The sequence below is a fragment of the Pleurodeles waltl genome, chromosome 5 (genome assembly GCF_031143425.1).
Source record: "Pleurodeles waltl isolate 20211129_DDA chromosome 5, aPleWal1.hap1.20221129, whole genome shotgun sequence".
NCBI classification, from domain to species: Eukaryota; Metazoa; Chordata; class Amphibia; order Caudata; family Salamandridae; genus Pleurodeles; species Pleurodeles waltl.
The window spans coordinates 196931080-196957179 of NC_090444.1; the positions used below are offsets into that span (position 1 = coordinate 196931080).

General features: G+C 44.8%; 1 protein-coding gene across 1 annotated transcript in view; it reads left to right on the forward strand.

Annotated features, from left to right (window-relative positions):
- The window catches only part of USH2A (usherin), a 3586186-nt gene that overhangs the window by 2695399 nt on the left and 864687 nt on the right, over positions 1-26100 (forward strand). The window contains exon 52 of the mRNA XM_069233891.1: positions 5841-6051. Within this exon, the coding sequence (XP_069089992.1) occupies positions 5841-6051 (211 nt within the window). The remainder of the gene's footprint in view (positions 1-5840; positions 6052-26100) is intronic.

The window sequence follows — 26100 nt, forward strand, 5'->3', positions numbered from 1 at the left end:
AAAAGTTTACATAAGAACTCTGTTGAATTCTGTGATTTTTTAAGAAATGTGATAATTTTGTGGATATCAATGGACACTTCGATGTGCTGGGTCTCCTTTTCAGTGTTATGAGCCCATGGCTATTTGAGGTCTAGGGGCTTGGCCCACACGACCCGTGCACCGAAAAGTGCCATAAATTGAAATTGCATATATATAATAAAGGAAGAAGGTGCGGTTTCAATTCACCTTGATCCCCATTTTTTTAAGAATATATATATATATATATATATATATATATATATATATATATATATATATATATATATATATATATGGATGACTACTATTATCAATCCTTATTGATTTCTTTCATGGGAAACAGTTCATGATTGTATCACATCACATTGGATTGATTGCATTCCTTTGTTGCTTCAGATGTTTTGTTTCCTTATAAGTTCAAGTGGTTTTGCAGTCTAAAAGAGGAAGAGAGTTGCCTCTATGGACATATATATTTCACTATGGATCTGGTACAGAATGTTTTACTTTGTGATGTGTTTTTGTTCTTTAAAGGGTTGCATGTTAGGCCAGCAATAAAGGTATTATGCATAATGATAGCCTCCATTGTCTTTAATGAAATCAAGATTCTCTCTGCATGTTAATTGGAGAATCGTCATTCTATGCTAAGGTACTAAGGCCCGTATTTATACTTTTTTTGCGCCGCATTTGCGTCGGTTTTTGACGCAAAAACGGCACAAAGTTGCAAAATACCATTGTATTTTGTAGGTTTGCGCCATTTTGCGTCAAAAAGCGGCGCAAATGCGGCGCTAAAAAAAGTATAAATACGGGCCTAAGTAGGTTTAGGCTTAAAAAAAGTTAGAAAACTAATGACAAAAATATCACCAAAAAGGAGAGCAATCTAAATCTACTAGAACTTTCTTGATTTGTGTCTTTAGAGCTCATATTTCCAAACTGCAGCTGCTCCCAATCTGAGTGAAGGGTATTTTTTGGGCAATCAGTCAAGTACATAGGGAAATCTGTGGTTCGCCTTTATGACACCGCTGCGAAATATACATTTCACTCCAATGTCCAATGGTGCAACAGTCATTATCTATTTCTCATTGGGGTCTGTAGGAAGCTATATCAAAATGAGATATAGGCCCTCATTACAACCCTGGTGATCGGCAGTAATTTGGGGAAAAGTACTGCCAACAGGCTGGCAGTACTTTTTCACAAATTATGACATTGGCGGTTTGGCAGTGTACCACTCCATCTGCCAGGGTGATAACGGCTGCTGGGCTGGAGACCTCGGTCTCCAGCCAGGCGGCCGTCACAATCCCACCCTCGGATTATGAGCCCGCATACTGCCATAGTTTTCGTGGCAAGCGTACTGCCACAAAAACCATGGCGGTAGGCACTATCAGTGCCAGGGAATTCCTTCCCTGATACTGATAGGGGTCTACCCCTCCCCAGAGTCCTCCCCCACCCTCCCCCTCACTCTCCTGCCCCCCTGCACATTTACACACCCACAAGTGCACACATACACAATCATACACACACGCATACCCACATCCACCCACGCATCCACACATACATACCCACACACTGCAACACACACCAACATACATTGTCGCACACACGCAATCACAACACACAACATACAAGTACACTCACATTCAGTCATTCATGCACGCATTCAACGTGACTCACACCAGCATGCACGCATTCAGTAACAGACACACACACCCCTCACCCCCCTCTCCTGTCGGAGAACCCGACTTACCTGCTTGCAGGGGGTCCTCCGGCAGGAGATGGGATGCAGCGCTGCTGCCAGCAGCAGCGTCCACCAGCAAAACACCGCCAGGCCATATCATCGCTCATGATACGGTCGGCGGTGTTTTGCTGGTGTGGCGCTGCTGCTGCCAGCAGCGCCACCTTACTGTCGTCCGCCGCCATGACCGTCAACGTTATTCCGCCAGCCTTCTGGCAGAATTCTGTCTACGGTCATGATGCGGGTGGGCGGCTGGTAGCCATGGCGACGGTATGTTGCCGGCTGTCGCTGTGACGGTAGGAGGTATTTACAGCCAAAGTTGCAATGAGGGCCATAGTGTGCACAGAGTCCAGAGGTTCCCCAAGAGGCTTGACAGAGGCAATAATAGATAATACTAATGCTCTGTTTGTGATAGTGTGGTCGAGCAGTTAGGCTTATCAGAGGGTAGTGTTAAGCATTTGCTGTACACACAGAAACAATAAGTGAAAGCACACACTCAATCACTTAACTCCAGACCAATATGTTTTTATATAGAAAAATATCTTTTGTTAATTTATTTCTAGAACCACAAGATTCCATTTGCAGGTAAGTACATTAAATGAAAGGTCCTTTGCATAGGTAAGTTCAGTACTTTGAATCAAATCAACAACACATACAGTTTTTTTTAAATGGCAAAAAATATTTTAAAAGTAGACACTGCAATTTTCAACAGTTCCTGTGGAAGGAAAATACAGTACAGATTTGGAGGTAAGTAATCAACTTACAGACTCAGTCTCCGGGGCGTAGGTAGCCCACTGTTGGTGGTTCAGGATAACCCCAAACACCTAGCACCAGCAACACTGGGACTGTTAGGTGACGAGGTCAAACAGGAGCCAAAATAAAGTGGGTGCCTATGGAGAGAGGGGGTACTTCGGTTCCGGTCTGCTTGCAGGTACGTACCCTATTTTGTCGGAGGGCAGACCAGGGGTGTTTAGAGGAGCACTGGGGGGCCCAAAGTAGGCACCAAACATGCACCCTCAGCGTCACGGGGGCAGTCGGGTGCAGGGTGCAAACAGGGCATTGGGTTCCCAATGGTACTCAATGGGGGGCCCCAGGAGTCACTTAGGCGCTGCAGACGAGGCAAAGAGGGGCTTCTCGGGTAAGCCACCAACGGGACAGGGAGGAGGGCTGCCTGCTGGTCACTGCTGCACCGGTGGTTGGTCTCTTTTGAGTCTGGGGGCTGCGGGTTCAGTGCTTCTCCAGGCATCGGAAACCTTCGTCATGGGCAGTCACGTTCAAGGGGGTCCTTGGGATTCCCTCTGCAGGCGTCATCGTGGAGGGGTGGAGAGGTCAGTCCAGAGTGGACACTTGGTCGGAATCAGCTGGGGGTCCTCTCTGGCTGGTTGGTTCGTCTGGATACGGGCCAGGGGCGTTGGTTGCAGTGTAGTTTTGGACTCACGTTTCTGGAGTGAGGTGGGAGTCCCTTTAAAGATGGTTGCTTTTTCTTCTTGTTGGACAGGTCTGCTGTCCACGGGAGTTTCTCGGTCCTCGGTGATGCAGGCAGTCCCCTGGAGGCTTTTCTGGGGTCGCTGGTCCTGTAGAATGCGTTGCTTTTTCTTTTGCATCTTTTTAAAGCAGGAAATGGGCTTGTAGGGCTGGAGCCGAGTCAGTTGTTGTCTCCTTCTCTTCTCTGCGAGGATTTCAGCTCAACAGTCCTTCTTCGATTGAGGTCATCAGGAATCTAAATCTCTTGGTTCAGAGAGCCCTTAAATACAAGATTTAGGGGCGCTCTTAGGGTCAAAGGGCAGTAGCCAATGGCTACTGTCCCTGAGGGTGGCTACACCCTCCTTGTGCCCACTCCTTTGGGGAAAGGGGCACATTCCTATCCCTCTTGGTCCTAATCCTCAAAAGCAAGATGAGGATTTCTCAAGGAGGGGGTCACTTCAGCTCTGGACACCTTAGGGGTTGTCCTGGCTGTGGGTGTGACTCCTCTTTGTTTTTCCTCATTATCCCTCTGGACTTGCCACCAAAAGTGGGGGCTTGTCTGGGGGGGTCGGGCATCTCCACTAGCTGGAGTGCCCAGGGGCACTGTAACACGAGGCCTGAGCCTTTGAAGCTCACCACCAGGTGTTACAGTTCCTGCAGGGGGAGGTGTGGAGCACCTCCATCCAGGACAGGTTTTGTTTCTGACCACAGAGTGCACAAATGCACTCACCTCGTGTGGTCAGAAACTCGTCTGGAAATGGCAGGCTGGCTTAGACCAGTCAGTCCTACACTACCAGGCTTGCTGACATACAGGGGGCATCTCTAAGATGCCCTCCTTGCGCATTTTTCAATAAATCCCACACTGGCATCAGCGTGGGTTTATTGTGCTGAGAAGTTTGATACCAAACTTCCCATATTCAGTGTAGCCATTATGGTGCTGTGGAGTTCGTAATGACAAACTCCCCAGACCATATACTCAGTATGGTTACCCTGCACTTACAATGTCTAAGAATTGACTTAGACACTGTAGGGGCATATTGCTCATGAAGCTATGCCCTCACCTGTGGTATAGTGCACCCTGCCTTAGGGCTGTAAGGCCTGCTAGAGGGGTGACTTACCTATGCCACAGGCAGTGGTTTGTGGGCATGGCACTCTGAGGGGAGTGCCATGTCGACTTTGTCTTTCCTCCCCACTAGCACACACAAGCTGCAAGGCAGTGTGCATGTACAGAGTGAGGGTTCTCTTACGGTGGCATAATACATGCTGCAGCTCTTAGGGACCTTCCCTGGCCACAGGGCCCTTGGAACCATGGGTACCTTTTACAAGGGACTTAACCGTGTGCCAGGGCTGTGCCAATTGCGTAACAAAGGTATGGTTTTTAGGAAAGAACACTGGTGCTGGGGCCTGGTTAGAAGGGTTCCAAGCACACTTCCAATCAAAGCTGGCATCAACACTAGGCAAAATGTGAGGGGGTAACAATTATAAACAGTCGCATTTTCCTACAGGGTCTAAATTAAGTACTAGAGAAGAAGTTGTTTCTTGGCCTATGGCTTAGATCATGAAGCTATCTTCCTAGTATCATCCAAGAACAGTTCCACTAGTCAGTCCAGGTAGGCTCTATACCACATTTTTAGCATCTTGTGATTAACAACCTAAAACCAAAGAACATCCCTTTTCTCTTAAGAATAGTTGTTTCTGCTTGCTTACATTGCCCAAAGCAATGGGTGCATGGTTGAATCCACAGAATCTGCTACACGCAAGTGCAGTGGACATTTGTAGCATATGACATCGTTTTTAGCTAGATTAGCTCTACATACCTTGTCTGATAGGGTCTTGGGATTAATGGAAAGGTGCTTCTGCACTTCTTCCCCTTTTGTCCTTCCATGAAGGGAGATTACATGTCTTTTAGTCAGGGAGCTGTGCATTGAAACTTCCAATTAATCTCCAATTGAAGCGAGGCTGTGGTAATTTTAAGACTGCTTTATAATCCATCTTCTTTGTATTAATGACTGTTGTTCCCAGATTATTCACTGTAGAGTTGAGCAGTCTACAGATAGAGCTTCTATATGAGTGCTCACCTTAAGTAAAATTAACTGATACATCTGCAGTAGAGTCACACCTGCAGATCTGCTACAGAGTGGCTGACACACCCTGAAATAATCAAAGATTATTTTGCTGTTGTTTCGGAGTGTGCTGGCTGAACCATCGTCCTTCTGATGGGAAGACCCGATTGCCCCCAACTGAGGTTGTACTTTTTACGTCATGCATTATTTCTAACACAGTGAAACTCTTTTGAATGGTGTGAGCTTGTATATACCCATGCAAATGCCGACATTCTGCCATGGCTGCACATCTCTGGCACTTCGACAGGGGAGCCCAAGGGGCGCCTGGAGGGCGGCAACATCTAGCCAATTATCGCTTAGTAAGACAAGCTTACTATTAAAGTTACAGGCTTAGGTTATGCTGTAGGCCAAGTGACATTAAAGAAAAAATGTGTTTTTTCTTACTTGCATCCTTAGAAAATAGGACAAAAACAGGGCCGATACCTATTACCAGAACGTCTAAAACTTTTCTTCTGAGCAGTAGGAAGAATCTCCTGTTACATTAAGCCATGTTTTTATTCCGTTAGAGTGAAGAAGGATGCAATGCCATGGCTCTGTGCCCTGTAAGCATGGCTGCAACAGCTTACTGTGGTCGATGTGACTTCAACCGCAACATTCACATCTGTGCTCGGAGGAAATCACCCAGGATTTATTCCAGAGAGGATGAGAAAGAAGATGTTTGTCCAGCAGTGGAAAAGACGGTCTATCGGGGCGAGCCAAACAGACATTCCTACACAGGTAGGAAACTTTGTTTTATTTCTGTGTACTCTTAGCAGTCGCACTTAATTAAACATCTTCAGAACATCATCTCTAGCATTTTCAATATATTTATTTATGGGGGAGGGAAACAGGTTTTATGGCTAGTACATTTAAGAAGGTCATTTGCACATACATTTCAGAAGATGATCACATTCCAGCACAGGTGTCGTTCTAGATAGTGCGGTGGTGGGATAATAGTGGACGAGCTAAGAACAGGCAAGAAAAGTGGTACATTGGGTAAAGTATTTTTTAAGAAGGATAGTCTCATCACGACCAGAAAGAGATTGTTTAAAACATTGTCAGTGTTTCATGTGAGTAATCGTTGTGCAAGAAAAAAGGCTCAACTGGAGCTTCATAAGAAGAAAAGGAAAAACTAGATGCAAAGTTTTAGTTTACTTTTTGTGAAAGGGAACGTCAAAATATGTCTTAAAATTTGGAAGACATTCACTTGTTTTGGAAATCTAGATATTCTCGTGCTTAATATATCAGAGATAAATTAATTTTAGGATATGGCTGGCCGACTTAGCATGCCTTCAGTTTTCCAAGCCTAATCCTGTAGCTCATTTCCTGAAAAAAAGGAATAAAGTGCACAGAGTCTAAAGCCAACAAAAATGGTTGGGGAAAAATAGGGCAGTGAACACACAAATCTGGCAGGATACTAAGCAAAAGATGGACATTTCCAACAATGAACCTTTCTGTAAATGTTTGTTTAACACTGCGACTTCGACAAAGAATCCTAAAATCAAAAGGACTGATACCAGAGAGCGCCATCCTTCAGTTGCAGAAGACTGTCCACACTGTGAGTTTCATTTCAACAGTGAAATCCCTTCTTCAAAATAGTCTTCTGAACTTCTCCACATCAGGCAACATCTCCCTCTATCCTTAGGACCATCTGCTACTTCCAGCCACAGGAGCAAAGTTTCACAAGGTTATGCTTAAGAATGGCATTGTATTGTATTGCATTGTAGCATTTCTTTCATGCATACCTACCCGTTAATGGAGACTCAAAGCACTCTCAGGTTGGTGGAATAGAAATCTATAAATCCAAACCAGTATGACTTGTAGTCTGAGAGTCATTTAAGTCTACATTTTAGAAACAGCCAGGTGTTTATTGTTTTTCTGAATTTTAGACCTGTTGATGATCATGTTCATCACTGCGTGTTACAGAGATGGAATAACATAGAAATTGAAGGAACAGTCAACCACAGCACCGAGACAGCCCTCATTGTCATCATGGATAATATCTGCCTCATCTCAGAGAAGGAAAATACAGCAGCCCTCATTCTACAGGACCTCTCTGCAGCTTTTGACATAGTCTCACACCCCTTTCTCATACAACAACTTCAGGAAACTGGAATCCGTGGACTGCTCTACAATGGATACACTCCTTCCTCTCCAGATGCTCACAAAGGCAGCCTAATCCTATATCAGTGGGATGCCACTAAGCTGGTGTGCAGTGTACCGCCGAGCTCCTCCTTGAGCCACACCCTTCTTAACACCTACATGAAGTCTCTCAACACTGTTGTTCACTCTCACAGGTTTAGCATCAGCTCCTATGCTGACAATATACACTTAATCCTGTCTGTCTTTTGAAGACTCACCCACCATCTATTCCAGTTTCATCAAATGAATGTCCACAGTGGCTTACTGGATGAGCCACAATGGCCTCAGACTCAGTTGTGATAAAAGCGAGAAGTATGTCTCGACAAAGAGACTCTACTCTGGTCTTACGATCTGCTGCCATTCCCTCCAATCCTGCCGGAACTTGGGCATAGTGATTGACAACCAACTTTTCATGTCCACCCATGTCACCACAACAGCATGGTTTTATTTCTATGTCCTCAGAATGATAAAGAAAGCTTTCAAGTGACTTCTGCTCTCTTCACTACTGTAACTCCCTCTATGTAGGCACCTCAGCAACGGACTCCAGGTGGTACAAAACATGGCTGCCAAACTCGCACTCAGCCTTCTGCACTGAATAGACATTTCCAAGCAGCTGAAGGACATCCACTGACTACCAATACCGAAACTCACCCTTTTTAAGCTTCTCACACCCACCTACAATGCCTCATACAACCAGGATCAGCCTACCTCAAAAACCACATCCACGTTTACATACTAAGCAGACACCTCTGCTTGCCCAGCCTACTCATCGCCCACATCCCCCGTAGTTGCTGTGCCAATACACGGCAATGGTCCTTCTCCTTCATCACATCAAAGGCCTGGAACAAGCTGCCATTCCTCATCAGAGCAGCCAGCTCTGATCTTGAATTCAGGAAGCAATTGAAAACCTGGCTCTTCCAATAGGCCGCTCTCCGACAACCCAGACAACATCTCTGGGGTGATATGTGCACCATACAATTTCATATAACATATCATAACTTAACTGGCCTGAACTGTATTGCCTACTCCCTCATTGACAGGTTCCTTGTTTCATGTCCTCCCTTCTTTCTGCACCAGAGGATGTTCCTTACTGATCAATCATTGCCCTCATCTTCAATGTTCACCAAATATTTGTACCTGACATCATCTCTTCCTATCATACCTAACTGATACATCTATGCCAATGACCTGGAAATCACCCTAAAGTTTTAAAATCCATCAGATATGTACTCCTGTAGTAGTCAGCAATGTCTCCTAATGGTTCACCATTGGTTGCTACATAAACCAAGACACTTGCAGACGTCAAATTGACTTAATGCCACCCTGTGATGTCACCCTGTGAGGATGTGGCCGCAAGAACTAGGCCAATCACCTACCTACTCAGCAAAAATGGGGCATCGAGGTGCAATTATGTATTACATTCCCCTCCCTGTACAACAAATAAATCATGTTTCAAAATAAAGCTTCTATACGAGCAGGTGCCTGGTACAAATTTTCCCGGGCTTCTCTCAAAACGTTTAAGCATCCATCAGCTTAACACTTTATCACCTGCACTATAGTATAAGATTATACAATGGAGCCCAAATGCTTTTTTAAGTTACAGAGAATTCAGAAAGTAGCTGTAAGACAGCTCATCATTTTAACAATTAGAACTCTCATCTCATGTCATAAACTTAACCTGGTTGCCAGTAGCTAGATGTTTCACCTTTGTACCTATGTTAATTACATGACAGGCATTGCCTAGTCATTAAAAAAAAAACTTTGCACCTATTGACAGAGGAATATCACTACTCTCTCAGTTAGCCCAGTTACCCCTCCTTGCAAACAATTGTAAACTGGCATAAGCTTATTTATTCTTTGTTAGATCTGACATCCTTCATGTGGGATTCCTCCAGACTTGTTGGCTTCACTCCCTTGGTTTGCCAAACTCTTTTTGTTGGCATTAGGACTTATCCCTGCTAACCAGAGGTAAAGTGCACGTATCCTCTCCCTAATACAGGATACAATTGACCTACACCTAATTGGTAGATGTAATTTACTTACAAGTCCCTAGTATATGGTACTACATGTACCCAAGGCCTGTAAATGAAATTATACTAGTTTGGTATCAGCACCCATTGTGCCATCCATTAAAGTATTCTGCAAAAATGTCTCAGGCCTGCCACTGCAGCCTGTAGTGCAGTTTTAAACTGCTATTTTGTTATGCAAAAAACCTTTTGCTAGGCCTGGACCTTCCTTTTTTAATACATATAGATCACCCCTAAGGTAGTGCCTAGAGGTTCACAGAGCAGGGTGGAAGGTATTTAAAAAGTAGAACATGTGTACTTAGGATTTACAGGTTGGTGCAGGGAAAAACACCTAAAGTCATTGTTTTCACTGCTTTAATTGTAATTGTAGGTATATAGCACTTATTACCCCCTGACGAGGCATTGAAGTGCTTTATGGCGAGAAGCACACTACTCCGGTACCCAGGGTTAAGGATTAATGTTGGCTATTGTGATTAGTCATGTGCTGTCAAGAAAAATTGCACGCATTTACTCCATTTACTTTGTGCTATCTTAATACCAAGTAGGTGTGATCATTAGTGGGGGATATATGGTTGCAGGTGAATGGTTGGCAAGATTGATAGGCTGACAAGATTAGGTAGTTGTAGATTTCAGGGATAGGGTTTAGAAGAGGAGACGGTATGTTCTATGTAATTAGGTATGAGCCAATTGCAGAATTACAGGAAGAGTCTGAGAGGAGGCTATGCTCAGAAACAGAAGGTGTGCCGATGATGGAAGGCAAGAAAAGAGTCACTCTGAGGAAAGAAAGTACGTCAAGGTCAATTTTTCATACAGGGTTTTAGGAGTATAGTGGGAGAACTCTTCGTGGGATGGCATGCAATCAGAGAATGTAAACTGTAGAAAGAAACAACATTATAGATAGTGCTCTGTTTCCGGGACAGACCGTTTAAACATGTTGTTTTGACTGTACACTTAACAAACATTGAGAGCCCTAGTCTGTTGTGTGCTAAGCCTAGAACAGCTCTTTTATTTCTCCCTTAGACTATTACTGGGTTACCTTAATACTTTTAATAAGTGGCAACTTCAGTTTGGGAACAGATAGAGAAATACTTCTTCCACTCAAATGAATTGAAATTTAAAATCCTCTTTAATTGTAAAGTTGAATTTGAAGTTACAATGCAGAAATGCCACTTTAAGAAACTTGGTGTGTTCTGTTTAAACAAATCTGCCTTCTGGCAGTGTCCAGGGTAACATGACTGTGAGTGGCTCACTTGTGTTGTTTTGTGTATTCCTTCCAGACATGGGGATGAATGTTCTGGGGTGTGTGGCACGATGTTGCTCTCCTCAGCAGGATGTCCTGTGGGGGAAGGGGTTACTCGGCCCTTCCTGAGCTTCTATGGCTGCCTGCCCTGCCACTGATAAGTGCAGCTCACACCTAGGCCTGTCTGCCATTTCATACCCTAGTCAGTTTGGAGCCTAACTTAAAAGGGGGGGAGGTTTTGTCAAAGGGGGCACCCCCCAACCACAGACTTGCACTGGGGGTAAAAGGAACAAATTTAGAACATCTCATCAGAGCATTCCTGGACCTGTGGAAGATTCAGAAGAAGGACTGCCCTACTGTCTGAAGAAGGTAGACTGGACTGAAGCCATGGACTGAACGTAGACTGGACATAAAGCCTTGAACCCAGGTGTTCCAGAAGTGACACCAAGGGTTAGTTGACTGAATACAGTGACATAAGCTTCCAGAGGCCTCCTGCAACTGCCCATCTGACTGGCACCAGCTGGACCTGCCTGGACCTGGCTAAGCCCTGCTGCTGCCCTCTGCACGAGTGAGTCCTGATCCCCAAAGGTTCAGCCCTCTACCCCCCCCCCCACTGGGTCTTGGGCACTTAGCTGTCATCACAGTGTATTCCTCTTGTACTCAAGATGAAAATACAAAACGTTTAGGGATCCTTGCTGCCGAAAAGTGAATTCTTCACTCCAAACAGTGACTGTTCATGGTGACACCCAACACGAAGCTCCAGCTAGACCTGCACTTTACGCCAGCAGCGATTGTTGGTGGTAACCACCAACATGAAGTTCCAGCAAGACCTGCATTTCATTCCAACAGAGACCATTTGAAACAAACGCCAACATGAAGCTTTAGCGATGATTGGCTCTTCACACCACCTGTGACTATCTACGAGGACCACCAACACGACTGTCCATGATGCTTGACCTGCTCCTCACGGCCTCCTCATACCCCTGGCAACATGAACGGCAGCTCCCCATTGGGACTTGAGAAGGTAACTCTTCATCGCGACAAAGCTGGTCTCTGTAACTGACCTACGCTTCATCGTGGTTGGACTGAACTTGTGACCTTAGCCTGGTCCACCATGACCAGATAACCACAAGTGGTGTTTTGTTCTTTATAGCTTTGTTTTCACACAAAAAATTCAACAATTAATAACTCTGGTTCAGCTGACTCGATTTTGTTGTTTTGGTGCCAATTTATTCATTAAACTTTACCTTATTTTTACATTTTTTTAAAAACTTTTCAAATACTCCTTGTTGGTTTGGGATTTTGCTTGTTTTTTTTCATTTGTTTGTATGCTTCATAAGTACTTTACACATTGCCCCTAAGTTAAGCCAGACTGATTTTGTGCCAAGCTACCAGTGGGTTAAGCACAGGTTTATTTTGTGACTTTTGTTGTGTTACCCTGATAGGAAATGTGTCTAATATTTGAGTAGGGCTTCCACCCCTCTCAACTAATAACCCAATTTTGTACAATCTTAAAACAGCTAAGCTTTGGAATTTGTTTTTTACAGGAATAAGAATGAATGACAATTTCTTAGAATTCCAGCAGCTTTTAAAAAACGTAGGTGGGTCATTATGACCCCGATGGTGAGTGGAAATGTGGAGAAGTAGTACTGCCAATAGGCTGGAAGTTCCTTCCCTGTCACCGGTAGGTGGCTCCCCCACCCCCAACACTCACCAGATGCCCCCAACCCCCTCCATCCAAACTCCCCCACCCCCTCTGATCCCCACACTCCGCCCTCATCTCCTCTGATCCTCACACTCCCCCCACTCCCTCCGATCCTCACACCCCCCACTCTGCCCCCCCAAACATGCACACACCCGCAGACACGCACCACGCATACACCCAATCACTCACACTGGCATACACTCATACACTCATACTTCCAGACATGCTTGCATAACTTCTTACACACAATCACACTGACATGCAGACACGCACTCAATTCACCATTCTTACATGCATTCACTCACACGCATACAACCATGCAAACAACACAACACACACAGCCACATTCACGCACACACTCACACACACACACACACCCCACCCCCTCCCCTGTCGTAGAGGTCTTCCGGCAGGGAACAGGAAGGGGTGCTGCAACCGCCAGCAGTGCCCCGCCAGCAGAACACCGCCAGGCCGTATCACAGGTCATGATACAGCTGGCGGCGTTCTATTAGCGTGGCGGTGCTGGTGGTAGCAGTGCCAGCTTACCACCATCCGCCAGTATGATCACTGCCAGGTTTCTGCCCTTCTTGTGGCGGAAGTCCGGCAGTGATCATAATTTGGCGAACGGATGGTAGCCGCGGTGACGACATGTTGGCGGCCGTCACCGCGGCGGTAGGCAGTTTTTACCACCATTGTTATAATGAGGGCCTTAGTCTGCTCATCTTCATATTTACATGATAAATTTGACCAACTGTCCAGTCCCATACCTTTCTGCAAGCACACCATGCTTTTGCACAGCTAACAGCCCCAGCAAAATGTTTGAAACATGTCTTTATACCTCAGTCACTTCACCCAAAGCCCTCCATACAAGCCAGTTTACAAGCCATATGCTACCAACCATGCACTGTGAAAAGTTGACAGGAAGTACCTTGCGTCCTCATTAAAGCTATGAAGCACCAAAGCATTAATTTATGTATTGTAGTAACAGCAGGGCCTTTTAAACCTACTCCATAAAATCAGTCTGAACTCACAAGAATTTTTAAACTTCTATGGTTTGGACAGGTCACATGTACCTAGAACTAGTTCTTTACCTTTTCCTGTGAAACTGAAGACACATTCCGCTTGAAGAATTTGCACTGCTACCCAACCCATGCTCTTGCTATTAAACAGCATGAGTCTTAGCCTTCATCCAAACAATATGTGAAAATTTGGAGCCCCTCACCACATTAAACAACTAAAGACCAGTATATTTTCTGGCTTCCCCAAAATTGATTATTACAGTTTTTGAGCTGTTTTATGATAGTTTGTGTCTGTGTTATCAAAGATTTTTTGATCTCATAAGATATTTGACCCATCCAATATGACATTGATAAATAGTCACTCCTACTTATCGCCACTTAAAACAATAAGATAATTTGTGAAAATCTGTGGTTTGAAAAGCAGTATTGGTGAGTCACCTAGTCACCCTAGGCATAGGGAAGAGCAGTGGATCAACAGTGAGCCTGCCCTCTAAACCCCCTTGTTCAACCTCACTGCTGACTTGATCCAGCTCCCAAAGATCCCTCATCACTCCACCCGACAATGACTCCTGATTCCCCATGAAGCTCCTCTTATTACCCCACTGCTCCACTATTGATCTTATTAGTCAATCACACACCCCTTTACCACTACTGGTATTCCTCCGGCGTTTGTACATTTACCCTTACTGCCCTAGCATACTGAACGTACAGTGGTCCACCTAAGTGGTGCTAATATTCTGTCAGAATTCCTCCTCTGGTTTCATCCTTACTGTTCACACTGACTCCTTCTCACAAGTTACCCACTGGTTTCTTTCTCACAGTCTCAACTAATCTGCATTCACTGACCCCCGTCATTGCACAACTCACCCATCTTATTGTTTGTTATGATATCCCTCACTGTCTCTCTCATCTGTCTTCACTATCCTGTAAAATCCCCCATTGGCTAAATTTTTCTCACTGCTCCAATAGATCTCCTTAATCTTTAACCCTCAATGCCTTACTTCCTTGACTCATCATAATCATCTTTGAGTCATCAGTCATCCACCACTCAGCTCACCGCCACTCGCTCTTACTCTCCCTGCTTGCTGCATCTCTTGTTTATGCCACCCTTACTTTCTTTGGTTTGCTGCTACTGGTCAGCCTCATCTGCAGCTTCTACAACATTTCCTGTTGTAATTAGTCCATGAAATATGTCCTACCAGATAGAATGTTCATAAAACTCAGGACTAGAGGTCAGCGTAATTTGCTGTAATGAAATTCCAAGAAATTGCAGTAAAAGTATGTGAGATAACACATATGTGTGTGGGAAGCATAACCCAGCATTTAGCACTATTTTCTTAGAGCAGAATTCACCCTGATATCCAAAATGGATCAGAAGATGCATCTTGCACTAAGAAAATAGCTTTAAATGCAATAGAACACAAGCCGCAGCAACCACTTGCGCTTGCTAAATTTGTTGTTCTTGTGCTCCTCTGGTATATTTTTTCTGCTAAATTACTCATAATTATGCAAATTGATGTAATCACATAGTTTTAAGTTATTTCATGTTAAAAGAGTAACAAAATTACATAGATTAGTATGGTTACTCTGGCATAATTAAAGTTTCTCCCAAGCCTACTCAGGACCTCTTACAGGTGAGTAAGCAGGCTCCTTGTGCTAAGCTTGGGCGACTTTAGTGCAGGTTGACTGCAAGAGGTTAGAGCAACCAGACTGGGAGAAAAAATACAGAAGCAGAAGTACAAGGTGGAGGAGTCGTTAACACTATCTGTCAATGACAAAGGCAACCATTAATCATTAAGTGCCACAAAGGGAAGACAAGCCTTCTCTCCATTTGAGTTCCAAGCACATTTTCTCATTGATGAAGGCACAGTGGGCATGATAAAGGGTAGAACAGTCGCTATTAATAATGATGTCTAATTAATTCCAGTTAATTTCCTAGGCAACTAACAACAATGTTTTCAGTAGTGTTGTACGTTTCGCTCCTTGCAACATTCTTGTGGCAAAAAGCAATCTCAGAATTCTATGTACTGTACGCCTTATTGGAATTCTTTGTCCCATTTGTATGAATCTATTCTGTTCTCTGTTATGACCTTGGATATTTTATTTCAGATAACTAAGCCTCACATAAAATATCCTCCCCTTGGCTAGCACTTGTACCATTCCTTAAATGGGGCCTGGCTCTAGACCTGCTGTGAGGATTACTCTTCTTAGAAAAGGTAGACCTGTTAAAATGCCAATATCCGACTGGAGAACTCCTAGAAATTTCCCCTCTACCATTCTGGTTCTTGTGTTACCAAAGTTTTGAAGTTGTTCCCAGCATGTTTACATTCCCAGCAGCAGTGAAGGTGGTGTGATCCCAAATAGAAATGTTTCGGCTTTTGTAACTCATTCAACAGAGGTTGTGCAGGATGCATTTCAAACTAGTAGAAATGTAATTTGACTTGTCTTTTCAGGCATGATTGTGTATGTACTGTGAATTTAGTGTTGATAGCATTTTTTGTCTCGCAACATCCAAATAAGGTTTATATGCATCTTATGCATTGGAAGTGTTACCTGCACTAGGCTGGAAAATCGAAACATTTAAAAGAACGTTGTGGCCCAGATTTACAAAGACTTTATCTAGGGTTTCTGTTACTTTTTCAATGCAACTCCAACTGAAAGTGTTAATGTGGGAGTTACAGTCCTACACTAATCGCAGTTTGCTTTGGATTGTAACCAAAAGTAAGGCAAAGCTGTGCAGAGTGCTGCCTTGTGTTACTTTGCATCAAATGGCTGTTCCATGGGTGATGCCTGGGTGTTCCCAGGCAACCACCCATGGGTTTTTACTCAAATCTCCATCTACATAGAATTTCACATAGGGATTTTTACCAGAGTCCAGCGCCAGATGTAGCAAGGTCAAATATTTTCATTTTTCCTTGTTCTGCCTTCTTTGTATGTTTGCTGCTTCCTACAGCATACAAACAGAGGGACATGCTTTAGGACATGATTGTTTTACAGGAAGGGACCACATCCTATTCAGAAACTATGCTTACCACAACAGAGGCACCCTTGCACAATGATGCAAAGGTGTCTATGTTGGCGTATGGCAGCTTCAAATGTGCCAGTGCAGAGAGACGCATCTTAGTAGATATGGCATTGTCCTGCTCTCTACCGTTCACTCAAAACAGCTCAGAAACTTTTCTTGGTCCACTGCATTACTTGATTTCATTGTAAACCTGGCCCTTCGTTTTTAGGTATAAGTAGAGAAATGTGATATTTTCTCCTAATGCACACTTCTGCAGAGACCCTGCACATAGACATAGGAGTCACAGCAGCATGAAGATAAGTCAACCAAACCAAGACAGAATTACTCCAGTTCATCATCAGCAGCACCAATTCAGGCCTGGATCTCTGAAAATAATCTAAATGGCATTACCCATCAACTGACTGTGAATGCAAAATCACACATATTAATCCTCATTAACCATCCTCTTCTTCAAAGAACAAATTGGTAAGAAAACCAGCATATCTTGATACTGTAGGAAGCTGGCTCTTTTTTACAGTGGACCAAAAAGAGGTACACTGTGCAGAGAGTTCAAACAAACCTCAGAGGAATTGCAGAGGCACAAATAAAACCCTAAATGTTCTCTTTTGTGGTAGTGTGGGCGAGCAGTTAAGCATATCAGAAGGTTGTGCTAAGCATGCAAGGCACACACATAAACAGTAAGTGAGGCACACCCTCAATAAAGAAATTCAACACCAATTTACAAAAACAAGTCATACTTTTATATAAATTTAGATACCAAGATCACCGGAATCAGGTAAGTACTTTTCGAGATAGGAAGTTTTAGAGTTTTCAAAGTCAACACAGTGTATTTTTCTGTAGTTGCAATGTTACTTTGTGGGAGAGAAAACATACATGTCAAACAGGCACTTCACAACAACTTACAGGACCAATCTTCTGGACTTAAGGTGAGTACAGGGCAGGGTTCTAGGTCACACCAACAGGTCACCCCAGGCGGCAGTGGGGCGGCCAGTTGCAGTGGTGTGGTTCAGCATCAGGTGCGCTGTGTAAGTCAATGGGGATTGGTCCGGTTGCAAAGGTGCTGCAGGGGTGGACTGAGAGTCCAGTTTGGTGAATCACCAAGGTGGTTCAGTTCTTGAGATGCTCGGGATGTAGTAACACCAGTGGTTCTCTTTTCCACCATCCGGGGCAGCCCGGTGCATTGGGTTTCCATCACCGGGGGTGTCGCAATAGAGGGGACCACAGAAACAGACTGCAGCCGTGGACTGGGGGTTTAGTCTGACTGAACCAACAAGTGGGCTCAGCTCTCATGAGCCTGGGGCATGCGGGACACCAGTGGTCCTCTCTCCTCAGTCCAGGGCATCTGGGCACAGGGGTGCAGAGGACCATCGGGCCTCTGTCACGGGATGTAGTGGTGGTTGACGGGGCCCGCAGACAGAGGCTCCAAGCACTGTAGGGGAGTTCACAGTGGGGGAACTCCAAGTGGGATTTGTCCCTGGAGAGCCTGGGAACAAGGCTGACACCATTGGCCAACGTCAGCTCGGGCTAGATGGCTCGAGTGCAGTGATGTGCGGTGTCAGGTTTTGGCAGTCCTGGGTCCTCACAGTTCTTCTTTGGTTACCTGCAGATGCTGGGAAGCAGCTGCTCTGCTACAAAGGAGTTCTTCTTGGTGAATTGTGAAGCACTGGTAGCTCTCCCAGTTATTTGAAGGCTGCAGCGGCAGGACAGGTCAATTGCTCCACAAGGGTCAGGTGCAGCAGGTAGGCTGGTAGGGTTGGCGCTAAGTCTGTCATGCCTCTCAATTCTCAGGTCAGCAGGTTTCTTGTCCATTCCATTTGTGTCTAGCGAAGATCTGGGTCCCCTCAATACTCAATTTGGGGAGTGAAGGGTAGTAGCCAATGGGCTACTTTTCCCTTGGGGTTGCTATGCCCCCTAGATGCCCAGTTCCTTTGGGGAGTGGGCATCACCCTGTCCCAGAATTCCTGATTCCAACACACACAAATGGTAAAATAACTAAGGTTGTGTTCATTTCAGGCTGGTCACCCTATCGGTGTGTCCGGCCTTCAAATGCAACACTCCTCCTGCAAAGCTAATTTTCCCTCTTGTCCAGGTGCCAAATGTGCCCTGGGGGGATGGGGGTTGGTATCTCCCTTCTGGAGGAAGCCAGATCTGCATACTAAAGTGGTGGGCTCCTTTGACGCCTCCTGCTTTTGGATGCAGATTTGCAGGTCTTTCCGTTGGGAGGAATGTGTAGCACCCTTGCCAGAGCAGGCTTTGTTCCTGACCTCCCAAGAGCAAAGGCTCTCACCCTTGGGGGTCAGAAACCCATCTGTTTGTGACAGGCTGACTGGAACTAGTCATTTAGCCTACCAGCAGTTGGTAGGGTTTCAGGGGTACCTGTAGGGATGACTTACAATTATTACAGACAGTGTTAATGGTCATGGCAGACAAGTGTGTGCCATGTCGTGTTTTCACATTTTGGAGCACATTGCCACACACCGTGCAGTGGCAGTATGCATGAGTTTGGGGCTGGGTAACATAGAGTGGCACAAGTTATAATGTAGCTCTTAGGGACCTTCTTTAGTACCCATGCCGTAGGTACCAACTAAGGGACCCAGCTATGATAGGGGTACAAAAGCCAAAGGCCTACAAGTAACCTCTCCTGGGAAGCCCTTACGCTTTTAGTCTCACCTGGGATATACTGGTTTGAGAGTATAAACCTATCATGCAAATGGTGTGACTGGTACAGGTATCTCTCAGAGCAGTGGCTGGAATTCTATTCACCAGTAGGGGGTGGAAGGGTCTGCTTCCCTCTGGAATCTCCAACTCACCTTTTGGTCCCACTTTCCAGTTAAAAGCTACAAGAACTTCCTTATCTGACTAACCATCCTCAAAGGCAATACTGGAAACCTCTGGGGGCACATTAGTGGGTTTCTTTTTAGGACAGGAAGTGTCCATGGTTCGGTGCCCTGTCTGCTTACAGTCAAAGCAACAAGTCTTTGTGGAGTCCCAGTTTTTACCTTGGTATCCACTTTTGTTTTGGGAGGTGTCTTGGAGCCCACCCTCCTGGACAGGTTTTTGGGGCCCTACAGAGGACTCCTGTTCGTATTTTTAGAGTGTTCCACCTTTTTCTCCAGCAGGGGGATTCCCTATCCCTTTCTTTTGATCACCCCCTCCATGCCTCTTTTGGGACACTCTAGTTTTTACCCAATGATCAGCCTTTTTCCCCAAATCCTGGGAAGAGACCATACCCAGGTCCACCAGGTAGTGATGCAACATTTCAGTGGATGTTCCTTCACAATCAAATTATAAAGCCCATCATAATTGTGCCCCTGATTTCCCTTTAACCTAGTGTTTTCACTGAAAAGTCCACAAAATCAACCCAGCACTGACTCTGGGTTTTCTGAGTCTCCCTGAACCTTATTGTTAGAAATTGGGTCTCCAGTTGGCAAAGGTTTGCACCCTGTCCAAGTAGGGGCCACAATCATAGTCAGGGCAAGTAAGATACAAACTAAAGGTTTGTCTGTTTTCACCCTCTGGTAGATTGACACAGAGCACTCAGGCTAATCTAAAGAGGCAAGGTTAAAGTATCTGTGCACACACACAGTAACAGTGCAAAAGCACAAAAGGACTCAACACCAGTTTAGAAAAATAGCCAATATTTATCTGAGTCAAACAAGACCAAAACAACAAAAATCTAACATACACACATTAAGTTATGAATTTTCAAAGATTAAATCAAAATGCAGTGCTTGGAAGTCAGAAGCTCCAACTGGGGCTATCTGGTCGCACTGGACCAGGGCAAATCCAAACGTTCAGTCTGACTGCGATGGAGCGTTGGCTGGAAACAGGAGTCGCGTAGACTCACTGATAGTACCTTTGTTGTGTCAATGCTCATTAGCGATGCATTGATCCAGCAGAAGGGATGCTTTGCACTTGCAGGCAATGCATTGTTTCCTGATTGAGCAACATCATTGATGCGTTGATGTCCAAAAATGATGAGTACCAGTTCTGATGCATCGATGTAGTGTCAGGCAAGCCAGGGCTGCATTGTAAGTCGGGTTGTTTTGTCACGCACTCGGCGAGCATTGTCCACGGCTTCAGTGCAGGCAGTGGCTAAGTGGCCTTTGAGCAGCAGGATTCATTGGTTCCAACTGATGCACCCAGAACTGGATTTGCTACCACGTTGCAGAGCAGGACTCACAGCAGAGAAGCCCTGGTGCCGGTAGCAAGATGGAGGTGGAGTCTTTGATATCCCAGAGACTTCAGAAACAGGAGGCAAGTTCAGTCAGGCCCTTTGGGAAACTTTAGGTTGCAGGATGAAGAGAGTTAGGTCCAGGCCTCTCACTCCCAGGCAGAACACAGCAGGCCAACACAGCAAAGTGCCAGTCCCTCCTGGCAGCACAGCCGTCCTTCTTCCTGGTAGAATGTCCTCAGTCCAGAAGTGTTCTGAGTATATGGTGTCGGAGGCCTAGTACCTCTACCCAAAAAGTCTTTTGCTGTATGGGTAACTTCAAAAGAGTTCTCTGAAGTGCACTAGGTTACCTTTCAACCCAGCCCTGGCTTTAGACTACCAGTAGAGGGTAATCAGCCCTTTCTGTGAGGGAAGGACACAGCTTATTCACATTTGAGTGTGAACTGCCTCTCCCTGCCAAGGATGACTATCAGTATGTAGATGAATCTCCTGTCACAGCTAGCCCTTTCTGTTTGTGACTGTCTGGAGAGAATGCAGAAATGTAGTTATCACCTAAACCCAAATATGTATTGAGAGACAGGCCAAGGCACAGAATGGTTAAAGTAAGAAAATGACATCTTTCTAAAAGTGGCATTTTCAGACCTGCAATTTCAAATCCAACTTTGCTAAAAGATGTATTTTAAATTAAAAGTCCAGAGATACCAAACTCCGTCTTTCTATCTTTTCTCAATTGGAAATCATACTTAGAAGATGTTTCAAGGTAACCCCAATGTTAGCCTTTGGGAGAGATAGCCCTTGCAATAGTGATAAGAAATGTAAGAGTTTTTCACTACCTAGACATGTTAAACGTAAAAGTACATGTCCAACTTTTTAAGTACCCTGCTCCCTGCCCTGGGGGCTAACCAGGGCTTACCTTAAGGGTGACGCACATGTAATAAAAAAAGAAAGGTTTGGGTCTGGCAAGTGTGTACACTTGCCAGGTGGAAATGGCAGTGTAAACTGCACTCACAGGCTCTGCAGTGGCAGGCCTGACATATTTGAAAGGGTATAGTAGTGAGTGGCACAATCAGTGCTGCAGGCTTCTAGTAGCATTTGATTGACAGGTACTAGGCACACCTAGTGCACTTTGCTAGGTACTTATCAGTAAATAAAATATGCCAATGATGGAGGAGCCAATGTTAGAAATAGAGCACCAACACCTTAGCCTTGGTCAGCAGTGAAAAAGTGCACCGAGTCCTAAAGCCAGCAAAAACAAAGTTCAGCACACAGTCAAAACAGGAGGACAGAAAGCAGCAAATCAGGGAAACCACACCAAAAGATGCCAGGTCTACCACGTATTCTATATTCCTCAGTGGTGAGTCAAAAGCCCTCAATCAGAGTTCCTTTCATTAGATCATAGGACTCAGCATCTGTCTCATCAAGTGTCAGGAGTCTATCCCTGCACTTGCCTGAAAACAGCTCCCACAGTAGAGAGCCCCAGTACTTTTTGTTGTGTTTCCTCATTATACAAGCCCTCTTAAAGGCTGTGAACCATTTGGTGATATCATCACCTTCCTCATAATAGAGTCAAAAGCTACTTCTTTCTCCCGTTGTTGCTGCCATCAGAGATGGGTTCTAAGCCCATCTAAATCCTTTCCTTTTCTGTAGCTAAGAGTTTAGCCTCTAATTCTATCCTCTTAGCTAGTTTTTTAAAAGATTAGCATCTTCTCTATCTACATCAGCTAGGGTACTGTCAGACGTGCTCACAGTGGTGTTACTATCAGAGGGACTGCTGAGGGAATCTTCATCCTCCTCAACATCCTCTTCCCCATTGGGGGTTTCTTTTTCTGCCATGGCCCTATCATTTTCTGCTAGCAATTGCTGTAGATGGGATTTTGTGGGTTTAGGGTCCATAGCAGGTTTCGTTGCTTGGCAGAGGGCCTTAAGTTGGACCAATTTAAGATTTTTGTAGGGGCCCAGTTTGATCTCTTGGGAGAGACCTGCTGCCTCAGTCATGTTTTTCAAAATAACTGGGACCTTTTAGAACCCTACACAACAGTTCAAACCAGTTTTTAAGGCCTAACTATATTGTAACTTTTTACATTTCTAAACAACAACACTGGGGGGCTTAACAAAGGCCCTAGCAGACCCGATTAGACATTTGGGGGGAAAAATGAAACATTGGAAATTGAAAAATATTTTTGGTAGCTAACTGAAATTGTGTATTTTTTAGTGGAATCACAGTACTGACACAGTGGTACAGTATATGCAGAATCTTCTTTCCCACAGCTATACCACCAATGTAGGAAGCTGGCTCCTTATATAATGAACCTAAAAGAGGTACACTGTGCAAAGAGTCCAGTCAACCCCGAGAGGAATTACAGAGGCACTGACACCCCAGAAGTTCTCTTTTGTGGTAGTGTAAGCGAGGAGTTAGATATATCAGAGGGTAGTAGTAAGCATGAAAAGCACACACATAGGCAGTAAGTGAGACACACAATAAAGAAATCCAACACCAATTTACAAAAATAACTCATACCTTTATGTAAATTTAGATACCAAGATCACCGGAATCAGGTAAGTACTTTTCGAGATAGGAAGCTTTAGAGTTTTCAAAAGTCAACACAGTGTATTTTTCTGTAGCTGCAATGTTACTTTATGGGTGAGAAAACATACATCTCAAACAGGCACTTCACAACAACTTACAGGACCAATCTTTTGGACTTAAGGTGAGCACAGGGCAGGGTTCAAGGCCACACCAACAGGTCACCCCAAGCGGCAGTGGGGTGGCCAGGTTCAGTGGTACTTTTCAGCATCGGGTGCGCTGTGTAAGTCAATGGGGATTGGTCCGGTCGCTAAGGAGCTGCAGGGGTGGACTGAGAGTCCAGTTTGGTGAACCACCAAGGGGGTTCATTTCTTGAGATGCTCGGGGATGTAGTAACACCAGTGGTCCTAAGTAAGACACATGCTCAAAAAGAAATCTGACACCAATTTAGCACAGATCAGAGGTCCTGTATCAGGTGGTCCCCTAAATACTCAATTGAGGGAAGTAATGGGTAGTAGCCAATGGGCTACTTACCCTTTGGGTCACTATGCCCCCTAGATGAACCCTTCCTTTGGGGAGTGGGCATCACCCTGTCCCAGAATTCCTCATTCCATCACACTCGAGAGGGTGGAATTCCTAAAGCTGTGTTCAATTTAGGCTGGTCACCCTTGGGGTGTGTCCAGTCTACAAATTCAACACACCTTCTGCATAGCTAATTTTCCCACCTGTCCAGAGGCCAAATGGGCCCCTGGGGCCAGAGGGGTCAGCATCTCCCTTCGAGGAAAGTCAGATCTGCATAACTCCTATATACCCTCTACAGTGCCCTCTGGTTGCATGTATTAATAATTCTATCACTGGAATCAGTGAAGGTTTATTAATGCAAGATGTTTGATACTAAATATGCCTATTCTCAGCGAAGCCATCATGTAGCTGGGGAACTCGTATTTGTGAATGTCCAGCACATATATTTAAAGTGGCTTCCCCATTCACTTACTATGTCTAAGATTCGACAAAGACATACTAGGGCCATGTTTGCTCATGCATATATGTCCTAACCTGTAATACAATGCACCCTTCCTTAGGGGTGTAAGGCCTGCTGTAGGGGTAACGTACAAATATTACAGGCAGTGTTGGTGGACCAGGCACCTAAGTCTGTGCCATGTTGAGTTTTCACTTTTTGGAGCACCTTGTCACACAGCCTGCAGTGGCAGTCTGCATGAGGTTTGGCCTGGGTCCCTTAGAGTAGTATAAGATATGCTGTAGCTCTTAGGGACCCTCTTTAGTACCCATACCCTAAGTACCAGAGGTACCATTTACTAGTGACTTACAATAGGTGTTAAATGCCTGGTCACTTGGTGATCAACTGACTAGTGGTCTTGTTTTTGAGGAAGGAACACTGCCACTGCAGACCTGTTTAGCAGGAACCCAGTGCACTTCAGTGAAAGTTGCATCACAAACCAGGCACAAAGTGGAGGGGGTGCTTCAGCCTTTAAAACCCAGTTTCCTACAGGTACCAACTGTCCCTCCTGTAAACTGAACGCCTTACACACAGTATCCGATTTCAGAACAGTTCAAGCCTTGGTCTGCTCTATCCTGGACAAATGTGGTAAAACGCTATTATTTTTAACTTTGAAAAACAACCATCTATAAATCAGAGATTCAGGGCCAGATGTAGCAAAGAAACATTTTGCGAGTTGTAAATAGCGAGTCATAGCGACTCGCTATTTGCAACTCGCAAAATGTTATGCAGAACGGTGTCTCAGACACCGTCTGCGAGTCGGTATGGGGTCGCAATGACCCACCTCATGAATATTCATGAGGTGGGTCGCAAATTGCGGCCCCATACCGACTATGGGCACTCGCAAACATGGAGGCCTGCTGTAGTCAGCAGACCTCCGTGTTCGTGACTGCTTTAAATAAAGCAGTTTTTTTTTTTTTTAAGTGTAGCCCGTTTTCCTTAAAGGAAAACGAGCTGCACTTAAAAAAAAACCGAAACCTTTAGTTTCGGTATTTTTTCAGGGCAGGGAGTGGTCCCTTGGACCACTCCCTGCCCTGAAAAAATGTTTTTGGGTCCACTCACAAACTGGAAGGGGTCCCATGGGGACCCCTTCCAATTTGCGAGTGGGTTACCATCCACTTCAAGTGGATGGTAACTGCAACACCATTTGCGACCGCATATGCGGTCGCAAATGGTATTGCATACCACTAGGAATCGCAAATAGGAAGGGAACACCCCTTCCTATTTGCGATTCTGAAATGCATTTTGCGAGTCGGTCCGACTCGCAGAATGCATTTCTGCATAGGAAAATGCGATTTACAACTCGCAAACGGCAGTTTTTGCCATTTGCGAGTTGCAAACCCTTTCCTACATCTGGCCCTCAGTCCTTTTATGTGAATCATGGTTTCCTAAACACATACACTGATAATGCTGCAAACCCTTATGATCTTCACAGTCTCTGCATCTTGACCTTGCTCATCCTAACTGAAGCCCAGGAGCATGTGTTTTGTGCAGTGTTGAAGTAAATTATTGTCTCCGATCCCATGTAAGAAAAGGGACTGAGCTTGACAAAATTAGTGTGACATATCTGTACACCTACTGGCCAAGATAATGACAAACACATGAAAACTGCTTATTTGTTGTTAGGGGTGGCACTGTAAAGGTGCAATTTATGGGTCCACTGCTCCTAGAGTCAGGTGAACAGAGGGCCCAGGAAAATACCAGGCAGGTAGTGAGGCGCTACCATATATAGGTTTATGGGACCTCTGTTTCATTCAGCTCTGCAACCCCATTACTCTGTTTACAAATCTATGCCAGTAACCAAGAAGAGTTGCTCATTATAGACCTGGGTCTCCAATAAACTATTTTTTCTCTTTGTTGCCTGTCACTACTTTTCAGAAGCATTTGAGTGTTGGATGTGACCTTCTAATGCT